Here is a 12,097-nt window from a genome sequence, read left to right as displayed (position 1 = left end):
GTCATTCCATAAGAAGAGCGTGGAGATTCAATGAAGTCATGTGTGTGGAAATCCTGGAATAGTCCCTGGTTCAGCAATTGGTAGTTCCCTCTGTGGATAAAATGTGGGAGATGGCAAAGGGAAAAAGACATGTAATACAATTTCCCTGGAGCACCGCACCCACCAGTTTAGATTTACATTTTACCCAAGGCGGAGAGCTTCATAGCTATTCACTGTTAGTCCATTTTCAGCATAGAATGATACTATCAATAGCAATAAAGATAAAGATAACAGTTATTAAGTGCATATCATGAATGAGATGCTAGAATAAACATTTCACATCGATTATGTCATTTTAATCCTTGCAAACATTTTATAAGGCAGACTGCCAACTACCTAATTCAGATCTGGCTGGCCACTTGCAAACCATGTCACCTTAAGCAAATTCATTGAACCTTCTGTTCCTCAACTTCTTATCTGAAAAATAGGGATAATAATAGCATACCTGCTTCGTAAGTTTGTTGAGATGGCCAGCTCTCTATCAAATACTTATGCCCCTCCGATAGTACAGGACTGTGGCTGTGGATTGCTGCCCTGCCAGAGACCATAATTTCCAGCCCCCTTACATCCAGTGGAGACCATGTGACTGAGTTCTGGTCATTGGAATGTGAAAGGAATTGACACCCATACCTAGGATGGTATCATGAAAACCTCCCACATAATCCTCCACATTCTCTATCAGCCTCAATGAGAGAAGACTCCGGGAGTTATGTGTCTAAGAGCGTCCATCAACTTCCAGAGACAGAGCACCTCTCTCCCCTGCCATCAGTTGGACTCTACCTGAATGAGAAAGCAGCTTTTATTGTGTTTAGCCACTAAGATGTTAGGATGAACTGACCCATCAGCCAGCATCACCCTAACTAATATAGAACTTAGTTCCAGAACTGGGGTGCTTAAGACATGGGACATTGGCTTAGAAGTCAGGTAGAAGGTAATATTAGAACCTGAAAAACTGGAGATACATGTGATACAGAAGTAAAATGTCTCATGAAACTGTCATCTATGATAACTTAGAAGTCAGAGCTCATGCCTACTAAGCCTGTAGGCTCTATAGAAAGAGACTGGAACAAATAATGGTATCAGAGTTTGCTAACTGTTCCTGGCTGAGTTAAGCAAGGTACTAGGGAAAGAGAAGAACTCAGGCATGAATTAACCAGTTAGAAAGTAATATTAGAAAGGAATAGTGGAGAGGTAAAAACAGACAACTATGTCTAAACCCCAAACAATAAGAGTAAAGAGAAGACGTTTAAGTGAAATAAGTATCATGTTAAGAATATAAGCTTTCCACCTAAGCCTGATGGCCTCAAGGTAGCTGCCATTAAATTTAGAGAGAAAGAGAGGTATGGGGGAAAGGAAGTAATAATCCGGGCTTCAGAGTTGAGTCTAGGAAATAACTTTGGGTGTGGCTACTGGCATATTAGACATCATAGATGAAAGTCCTACTACGTTGAGGGAATTGCATTGCAAAATCTATCAACCTTGATTTTAATAGTCCTTACTGTTACAGGATTAAAACAATCCTCGGGCCCCCAGAGATTCAAGGGCAAGAACTAGGTCACAAAAGATTTAGAGCCCCCAAGAAGGCCATACTCCCCACAACCAACTTCAGATGTGGCCAAGGAAAATAACAAAGAAAATCCTCCTACCAGCACAGCTGAGAGTGTGGAGAACAATGAACCAGCAGATTCCCATCAGGAGAAGAATCAGGACCTAACCCAGGAATTTCACCCACTGCTAAGATACAACCACACAATGCTTACTTGGCAAGATTTCATGACTACTGAGGACCAGTGACTGCTGTGTACCTTCTATGATTATCTTTTCCAAACGGGAGTTTCAAGATGGTTATCCCACCCTGCTCAGATGTGGGATATGGAGGCAGAGTGGCAGAAAATGTGTTTGTTTTGGCTCATGGGTCCCTGGACCACGGTAAGGTGCCACACTCAGCTTCATGGATAGGATTGAACAACATCCAATGACTATGAACTTGAAGTTGGAAGTAGGGATCAGATAAAATGTGGGTTCCTCCCTTAGGGAAAGAGAATGTGTTTTGTGCATAGGAAGAAGGAGGCACATGGGTACTAGTGGTCAGAGAGCCAGTGCTACATCTGGTCAATGATATGTGGACACAAGCAATGTAAGTCCCTCCAGGCTTAACCTATACCACCTTTCTTAAGCTCCTCCACACTCACTGTCAGTCTCTACCTATTGGCTGGATGAATGTTCAAGGAAGGCGCTGAAGGCCACATGTAGAAGATAAAAAAGGCAAATTCTACCTAAATGACTCTCCTGTCTCCTGCAACACCCCTCCTCTCCCAATCAGAGTTTAAGTGTATAAGAAATTAATTTCTACTGTGTCAAGCTACTGAGATTTTGGAATTGTCTTTAATGGTAGCTGATGAGGCCAGGTGCCGTGGCTCACGCCTGTAACGCCAGCACTTTGGGATGCTGAGACGGGTGGATCACCTGAGGTCGGGAGTTCGAAACCAGCCTGGCCTGCATGGTGAAATCTTGTCTCTACTAAAAATATAAAATTAGCCAGGCATGGTGGTGCATGCCTGTAATCCCAGCTGCTCAGGAGGCTGAGGCAGGAGAATCACTTGATCCTGGAAGGCAGAGGTTGCAGTCAGCCGAGACTGCGCCATTGCACTGCAGCCTGGGCAACAAGAGTGAAACTTTGTGTCAATAATAATAATAATAATAGCTAATGTAACTATAATGACTATAACACATAAAGCTCTTAAAACAGTGCCTGGCATGTAATAAGCTATACAAGCATAGCTGTTATTACAATACCCATTTTACAGATAGGGAAACTGCGGCTTACAGGTGTATCTGACTCTAGAGTCAATTACTATTTTATATTTACCTCTCGGTAGATAATAATCAGACCAGTTTCATAGATTAGTTTGGTGCCTGGCTGAAGGTCACAAATACAAACAGACTCAAAATTAGAGACCTTCTATTCAAAGTTCATCAGCACCCTGCCCTTGACCCCAGGTCTTCAGGTTAGCCCCTCATTATTTGATTTTGTTATTTTTATTTTATGTTTCAGGAAACACCAAACTTCAAATGTCCCAGCACTGAACTAGCAAGTCTGCACAGAAAACCAAATAACCCTCTACTGACCCAAATTCCAGGTTTTAATTTACATTTAGTTAATTAAAACCGTGCTCTGTGAGCACAGACACTGCTATGGCTGGCTCTTGAGATAGCGTTTGCTGTACCACTTAAGAAGTTGGGTTTCTTCTGTGGCATTTTTGATCCAACACAGCAACACTGCACCACAGAACAGCATGACCAGTTTAGGGACAGGAAAACAGCTGAGCAAGCATTTTGTGCAGAGGCAACAGAAAAGCAAAAGACCTAAAAACCAACCTACCCACCACACCCGTGCTGGCAGGTGAGGGCTCGTGTTAATTAATGTTTATAAAGTGACTGGGGATCTCTGAAATGAAAGAAACGATTCAAAATCCCCAAAGTATTATTATTATTATTATTACCACCAGCCGGAATAATCTGGTTTTTAAGGAAGCCATTATTATCGAGTGCCTACTATGTGGCAGGTGCTTTTATAAACTGTATCTGATTTAATACTTGTAATTGCCCTTTGTGTTCAGTTTGGGTTTTCTTCCTTTTTAAGATACAGCCTCCTTTGTTTTGTAATCCTAACTGTACAGATGAGAAAACTAAGTTCAGCAAAATTAAATCACTTGCTGGAGAATGGTAGAGTGAAAATTTGGAGTTGGATCTAAGTCTAAGGTCTTTCTCCCTTTCTCTTTCCTTTCTCTTTCTCCCTTTCATCATTCCACACCATGTCTTCCAGTCTGCCCTTCAAATTGCACATTTAAAACAAAATTTAATTCAAGAATGCCAATGGCTCTTTTTGGTGTGTCTTTTTTTAATGAAGTATATTTCACAGTACAGTAAAATGCACAAATACTAGGTTTACCTTTGGATGAATTTTGACAAACGTATCACCTCTGAATCTGCTTCCCAGTCAACATAAGGGACGACTTCCAGAAAGTTTCCTGGTGCCCCTTCACTAAAGATAGATACCGTTTGAAAATACAGCTGATAAAATAAGCTACCTTAAAATTTTTTTTTCTTTTTTCTTTTTTTTTTTTTTTTTTTTTGGTAGAGAGGGGATCTCACTATGTTGCTTCAGCTGGTCTCAAATTCCTGGCCTCAAGCAAATCTTCCTGCCTCAGCCTCTCAAAAAGAAGCCACTTTCCTTTGACCAAAACAATCTTTTTGTGACCCTGGCTACAGGGCTGTGCCCGTGGCATCAATCCTTGAGGTGGGCATACAAGCTATGTGGTGTTATATTAAAAGGGGGATCCTGTTAAAATTCTGGGCCTTGTTGGCTCCATCCACCCTGAGCACATGGGAATGAATGACTCTGGATGTGATAGAGATAAGAGATACCATAGTGCCTGGATTATCACAACTGTTACATCATTTTAGCACCTACCATGTGTCAGCACCAGATTATAATAGCCTTAGACACATAATCTCATTTAATCCTTGTAATTATTACCTTGATTTTACAGCTGAGGAAACTGGAGCAAAAAGAGGTTGGGTCACATACCTAAGAACATACAGCTAGAAAATGGCAGCCTTGAAATTCAAATCCAAGAGGTCTAACACCAGAGGCCATTCTCTTAACAACTGACTTTATGGCTGATAGGCAAATTTTAAATGCCTAAAATTGAATGGGCTGGTTATATTCATTTAACAAGCAGGAGAGAGCATCTGTTATACAAAGTGCCAGGCACTGTGCTGAGTGATACAGAAGGAGACACAAAGGTGAATAAGAAGGGAGAAGGGGTTGCATCAGGGAAGCCCTCACAAAGAAGCCAGGAAGACCAATTCATTCTTGAAGCCAGGTCTTCGAGGATGAGTAGGAACTAGCCAGCTCTACAGAAGTTTAAGGTACAATGACTAGCACATACAAAGCCATGGTGAAGTACTTCTGCACACTCCTTACTCGGCTCAATCAAGTCAAATTTTTAAAACACCATAGAAACATCAATGGGGTCCCTTAGCTGATGCCCCAGCCCTTCAAGACAGCTGAAAATGAACACAAAACTCCAATTCTGAAGAGTTTTTACAGAACCACAAAGTTCATGCCCATAGCAAGCACATGGATGTGATTTTTGAGAGCCCCTAAGCCTTCTTTCACTTTCAAGCCAATTATCTTTTGTTTTCTGAGTCCAGTCCCATGTGACTAGCTTCACAAGTCCTTAGCCTGGGCAGTTTCGTAGCAGCAAATTAGAAAGGTGGACAGGTCTAGAAAGGGCAGTAAGAAGGGGCAACCAAGGAAGCAGAACTGGGAGCCAGTGCCTGCCTGTCGTCCCGGCTACCCTGCTGGGGTGGGAGGATTGCTTGAGCTCAGGAGTTCAAGGCCAGCCTGGGCAACATAGCAAGACCCCTTCTTTAGAACAACAATAACAACAAAGTAGAAAAACCTGCAAAGATGATTCAAGAAACTCAAAAAGCAATCACTTCTTTCAGGACATCATCGTGCAATACAGTACGATAGCTTGCTCAACTCAAACAGGCATCTAATAAGTTCCAACTCTGTACTAGGGCCTCTCTTAGGCTTAGCAGGGGACAGAAAAACATGTAAAATCCAGTTCTGCCCAGTTCCGTTTGAGAGGAACAAAAGGTATATAAATTGGGACAGAAAGAATGTCAGGCTGTGAAAGGTGTCTGTTCACCTGTGTAGGTAATAAAGTGCAGGTGGGATGCCTGAAGGCAGGGAACTCATCTGTCACTAAATAGTCATATACACAGGGGTTAAGAGTATGGACTCTGAAACCAGGCTGTCTGCATTTAAATAAGCAAGATACTTACTTAAGTTCCCTGTGCCTCAGTTTCTTCTTCTATATAATGAGGATAATAGTAGTACCTTTTCAAGAGGTACTGGGGATAAAATGGGTCAATATACAGAATCCTGGTGGATACATGTTAGCCATTATTACCTCTTACCAGTGCTTGCTCAGACCCTAGCATTTAGCAACTGCAATAAGTACCAATGAACGAATGAATTCACGAATGAATAAATAAGTGGTGCTACCAAGTTAAAGGAGGGGAAATCTAGTAAGTGAGGTATTTTATTCTTAATGAGGCTTGCAGATCAGAAAGACTGCGTACAAAATAGTTTAATAGGTTTGATGTTTAATGTATGATTCAGATACCTAAGGAATTAATCACTCTTTCCTTAACTCTTCTGCATAAATGGCCTGACATTTTAAACAAGCCCAGAGAAAAGAGATGAAGAGATCACAATGAAATTATAGTATATCTTATACCCAGAGGAGGCTGAAGGGGCCCCGAAACCCAGGAGTTAAGCGCTCTAGTGTGGGAAAATCTGTGATGGCAGCAAACCCCAACCGTCACACACTCACCCTGCCCAAAACCAACTCTGTGGTCTTCTCCTTCCTTAAATTATACTTCCTCCAAAAAGGATAAACACAAAAACTGTTTTTAAAAGATGTTAAAGTTCATAAAAGTAAAACCGATTTGAAAAAAATATAGAAGCTACTAACACAGAGCTACAAGAGGTATATTACATATCTAGGCCCCTATTTTACAGATGGGGTGGCTGAGACCCAGAGATGTAAAGTGACCTGCCCAAACTCACAACTTCAGGAGAATGAAAAGACAGAGGTGGAGCAGGGTGCCCAGATTTCCACACTAGAGCCTCCCAAAAGAAATATTGAGGGAGAAAAAAGAGGAGGTTCCAGTCCCGGAAGGTAGGTAAGGAGTTGGGAGTCAGGGGCAGCAAAGAGTAAAAGATGATTGTCAGGAGAGCCACCAGGAAGGAGGTTAAGCCCCTCTGTGCTTTTTGGTGGGGGTAGGCTTTCAAGCAAAGAGCAGTCCCCTCCAAAGCTTCCAGGTTTTGCAGGTGAATTTCCTCATTCTGAAGAAGCACATACAAAGCCCAATGCCTCCTCCCCAGATGTTCCATCTTAATCGAGATTTCAGGGTGTGTGTGTATGTGTGTGTGTGTGTGTGTGTGGCCTCGAAGATATCCTCTCTTTGAGGGTTCTGCCCTTGGCTGGCAGCAGAGGGGGAAGGGCTCTGGGAAAGAGACCCTGAAGAGTCTCCGAGATCAGCGTGGATTCCCCTTTCCAACACACACAAATACACCCGCTTTGCGCCTTCCTTCCCCTCCCCCACTCATTATCAAATCCAGGTGAAGGGACTGAGAGCTGCAGGGTCAGTTTCCAAAGCCTTCCGCTGGAGCCCGGCGCCCCGCGCGCCCGCTGGTTCCTGCGCACACTCACAGGCACACTTACACACGCACAGACGCGCGCGCACACAGACTCTCACACACGCACATGCACACCCTTGGCACCGCCCACCGCATTGCTCCTCCAGCCCCCGGGAAACAGACAGGCAGCAACATGAATGAAATCTGCTCAGAAAGACTGCATTTCAGCTCCAACCAAGCAACCTCTGGCCAAACCGCCGAATATGTAACAAAGTTTTATTTCGTCTTTAGAGTCTCCAGTTACGCTTCTACCATTTCCTGTGGAAAATTGAAGCTTTGAAGTGTCTAGCCCCGGCTTTCGCAGACGGGCAGGACCGCCAGCGCGAGCTCTCGAAAACAAGCGCCCGGCCCCACCCCCTTCAACGCCAGAACTGCGGGTTCAGACCCACCCAGGTCAGGCCTTCAAAACAGTGGAGCGTGGAGAAAGGATGATAGAACCTGCTGGAAACGACGCCCTAAGCTGACAACCCCCTCCAGAACTGCCCCCTGCCAGCTCCGTCCTGCCCAGATCCCCAGTGGCGTTCCTTTCGCCAAGTGGTGAGAGCTGCAGCTCCCTGCCAGAGGGATGGAGAGGCCAAGAGCTGGGAGGCTGGAACTGGGGTTTTTATCCAACCCGCAGCCCCCACCAGCTGTGTGCTCTGGCCCTCAAAAACTGCTCTGGAAAAACTTGGCACCGACAAGTCTTTCCGCACCCCAGTCTCACCACACACACCTCTCCGACTGTCTAGGCCGAGCAAGCTCTCAACTATTCAGCTTGTACGACCGCCAGGCCCCTCCTTCCCTCGTGCACTGAGTGCCTCCCCCCACCCGAGGGCGTGGGGGAAGTGGGAGCACTGGGCTGCGGAGAGCGGAACGCGCCTCCTCCCAAGTCCTAGGGAGCCAAATTCATGCGCCTGGGGAAGTGGCATCTTCAAGGTCAAAACAAACAGTGCTGGGGTGGAATATATGTACTAAGCGCAAATGATCTCAACCCTGCTCCAAAAAATGGTGCTGGGTTTTGCTCACTGCCTGCTGGAGGCAGCTGTCGCCCCGCCCCGCCCCGGGGGCGGAACCGCGCGCTCCCAGACCTGGGACCTTATCAGCTGGGTAAAGTACGCGCACCAGAGTGCGGGAGGGAACCGGCAACTCCTGTTCTGGCTACCACGAGCCCGGCCGCCTCCTCAGCGGCTTGGGATAGGAGCGCGTGTCTGGGAAGACGCGGGAGGGGGACGCAAGGCAAACTTGCGCCAAGAGTTGGCCAGGTTGGGTGGGAGGGAGTGGCACCCGCGCGGCCACTTACCGCTAGCGTTCTTCCCGCAGATGAGGTGCTGGTAGGGCTGCAGGAGACCCCAGATCTCCGAGTCATTGTTGACGGTGTGCTCCAGGGTCTCCACGGTGAACTTGGGTGCCTCGTGGAGTGCATGGTGGTGGTGATGGTGGTGGTTGGCAGCGGTTGCTGGCGGGATTGCGGCTGCCGCGGCAGCCGGCGGGGCGCAACAGCTGCTGCCCCCACTGGCGCTGCTGGCTGCGCTGCAGGCGCCGCCGCTCGCCGCTCCTCCTCCGGGGGCCTCCCGCTCTTTATCCGCCGCGGGGGCAGCACCGGGGCCCGAGCTCTGGCCTGGGCCGGAGCCCGAGCCCGACACAGGGCCACTGCAGCTCCGAGGCACCCCGGAGGCCACGACTCGCGAGTAGATGTCCCGGAAGAGGCTCTCCATGCAGGCTGTCAGGTAGATGGCGGCGTGCTCGTGGATGCGCAGCGCCACGCGGCTGTCCACCATCCAGCGATACACGCGGCCCACGGAGAAGGTGAGGCCGCAGCGTGCCGACTTGCCGCGGCCCAGGCGGTCGCCCCCGGCGCTGCTCATGTTGTAGAGGGACAGTGCGGCCACCGCGGCCGCCGTGCAGTGCGCGGCCAGGCCCCAGGACAGAACGATTTCCATGGCGCTCTGGATCTCGTACTTGGTGCACTTGGCGAAGCGCAGGCTCAGGCGCTGCGCCTCTTTGGCGATGCGCACCAGCGCCCTGCTCACCAGCGTCGACAGCTTGGCCAGCGCGTCCTTGGGCAGGCCGCCGGGGACCGCCGGGCCTGCCCGGGGATCCCGTGAGCGCAGCAGCAGCGCCTCCAGCTCCTGGAGAGTCCAAGGGACCTCGTCGAGGTCCGGCAGCAGCCGCGAGCAGTGCTGGCCGGCGCAGTCCAGCCCCTCGGAGTCTTCCACCAGGGCAGTGTTGACGGTGTCAAAGCTGTTGTGCCGGCTGTGCATGGAGTCAGCTAGAGGCGGCCAGCAGCTCCCGCCATACGGGGACGCCGGGTGAGAGTCGGAACAGCACAAAGACAAGTTGGAGGAGCGCACCGAGTCCGCCGCGCCACCATAACCCGAGTCCAGCGTCAGATCCTCCAGCGTTCTCACCACGGGCTTCTTACCTCTCCTGGCCATCGCTGCGCCACTTCATGCTGCAGCCGCCTGGGAGCCAAGGGGAAGGAACGGCGAGGAGCAGCGAATGCCGCGGGGCGCGGGGAGAGCCGAGCCCGCTCCGCCTCGGCTCACTTTTCCACCAGCCACTGCTACCAACTGTTACTACTTTCGGCTGCCTCCCCGAAACGCCGCCGCTGGAATACACAGAGCAGACCCTGGAGTCATCTTCCAGAGTCCGGGCCGGAGCTGGGCGCACTGGGGAGCGAGCCAGGCCGGGAAGGAAGCTCCCCCCGGGGCTTGCCCCTTTCTTCCAAAATAAAAAGTGTCTAGACCGCTCCTCCCTGAGCCCTGCTAGACGCAGAAGCCACCGGGCGCCGGCCACGGTGTTCGTGGGACTGAGACCACCCCAGATGCCGCCGCCGCCGAGCTCCGGGCTCCCGGCTCCTGGCTCCCAGCTCCGGGCCCCGGCTCGCTCGGCGCCAGCCTGCCCTGCACTGAAGCGCAGCAACCGCCGCGGCGGCTGCAAACCCTGCGGAACCCCAGCAAACCCCGGGCAGCCAGTGGGACGGGCGTATGCAAAGCAGGGCCGGCGGAGAGCCAGTGGAATCGGAGAATGCTAATTACCTCCCCTTTTTTCTAAAATCCCTCCTCTCCATGCGGCCCCGCCCCTCACACACGCCCCCGGCGGAGACCGAGGCTGCAGGATGTGGGGAGCAGTGGCCAGAGAACTGGGGAACCCTTGCGAGCGTAGAGACACGGATGCTGCCCCCTGCTGCTGTCCCTGCCCTCAGGCTCCCGGAGGGTGGTGGGTTGGGCCGGTGACCTCCCCACCGAGGTGTGCTCCCCACCGCGGTTCACAAAGTGCCTGACGGTAGCTCTCTCCCCTGCGTTTAGGATTTCACTCTCCCCCCAACCCCCTGTCAACGCGTGTAGCAAGGTTTTCCTCCCTGTCTATCCCCACTTCGGGTACACAAACCAATTAAGGTGGCCCTCTTTCAGCCCGCGTTTGCTCCAGCATGGAGGGGAAATAAGCCAGGCGAGCGGAAACCCGGGGCGATGGACACCACTGGGAGGCCGGATCTCCGGCCTTTAGCCACCTGCCACCAGGGCCCATTAACTGGACTCCTTTCAGCAGCCAAGAGGACCCTGCGCCCTGCTTCAAAGTCCTGGGCGTGTGCTGCAGGGAGGGCTCACGCACCACTTTGCAGTCCTGGTGGATATCGTTCCGAATAGCTCGGCCTTTTTAAAAGGAGTAAATTTGCTCAAAGGAGAATCTTCTTTTCTGACTTAAGAAAGATATATATATATATGCGTGGCTTAGCTGCATTCCAGTGTCAAATAGCATCGCGTCGTCTACTTGTCTGTCCCCACCAACCGGGGCAGAAACCATATCTTACACACATGGAGATTCCTAGCTCCGCACACAGTGTCTCTCAGCTTAGAATCCCCTCCTACAGGAAGCCCGCCCAGATCCCCCAAGACTGGCTTTGGTGCTTCCACTGCCTTCAACCCATTCTGTGGTTGCTGATTTTTGGGTTCTTGCAACACTAGGTTGCAAAAGTCTGGTTCCTTGTCTGGCTTCCACACTGGGCTAGGGCCTACCATGCATAGTCCTGGCACAACACAGGTGCTCAGTAAATATTTGTTGTAAATTGATGAAGAAAGGAAGGATGTGCTTTTAAATTGTTGATTTGAATGGTCAACAATTGTCAACAGGTATATGCAATACGTTCAACATCACTAATTATTAGGGAGATGCAAATCAAAACCACAATGAGGTATCATTCACACCTGTAAGGATGGCTTTTGTTAAAAAGTCAAAAGATAACAAGTGTTGGCAAGGATGTGGAAAAAAAGGAAACCTTTGTACACTGATGGTGGGCTATAAATGAGTATGGCCATTGTGGAAAACGGCATGCAGGTTCCCAAAGATAAAAATAGAACTACCATGTGATCCATCAATCCCACTTCTGAGTATACACCCAAAGAAAATACAATCTCGGCCAGGTGCAGTGCCTCATACCTGTAATGCCAGCGTTTTGAGAGGCCAAGGCGGGTAGATCACTTGAGATCAGCAGTTGGAGACCAGCCTGGCAAACATGGTAAAACTGTGTCTCTACTAAAAATATAAAAATTAGCTGGGCATGGTGGTGCACACCTGTAATCCCAGCTACTCAGGAGGTTGAAGCATGAGAATTGCTTGAACCCAGGAGGCAAAGGTTGCAGTGAGACAAGATCACACCACTGAACTCCAGCCTGATGACAGAGCGAGACTCCATAAAAGAAGAAAAGAAGAAAGAAGGAAGGAAGGAAGGAAGGAAGGAAGGAAGGAAGGAAGGAAGGAAGGAAAGAAAGAAAGAAAGAAAGAAAGAAAGAAAGAAAG

The 12,097-nt window shown here is 49.2% G+C and overlaps 1 protein-coding gene across 4 annotated transcripts in view; it reads right to left on the bottom strand.

Moving 5' to 3' along the window:
- The window catches only part of BTBD11 (BTB domain containing 11), a 348,391-nt gene extending 338,149 nt beyond the window's left edge, over nucleotides 1-10,242 (bottom strand). For 2 of the 4 annotated variants that reach the window (XM_037743011.1, XM_037743015.1), the window contains exon 1: nucleotides 8,601-9,790. In XM_037743011.1, the coding sequence (XP_037598939.1) occupies nucleotides 8,601-9,735 (1,135 nt within the window). In that variant the 5' untranslated portion in view covers nucleotides 9,736-9,790. Of the gene's footprint in view, nucleotides 1-8,600 lie in introns of all 4 variants that reach the window. The other 2 variants (XM_017541032.1, XM_017541028.2) reach the window with 2 other exon arrangements.
- Nucleotides 10,243-12,097: the final 1,855 nt, after the last annotated feature.

Source organism: Cebus imitator, unplaced genomic scaffold (genome assembly GCF_001604975.1).
Source record: "Cebus imitator isolate Cc_AM_T3 unplaced genomic scaffold, Cebus_imitator-1.0 Scaffold8, whole genome shotgun sequence".
NCBI classification, from domain to species: domain Eukaryota; kingdom Metazoa; phylum Chordata; class Mammalia; order Primates; family Cebidae; genus Cebus; species Cebus imitator.
Note: the sequence above shows the minus strand (reverse complement) of the source record. Positions and strands in the feature narration are given on the sequence as shown.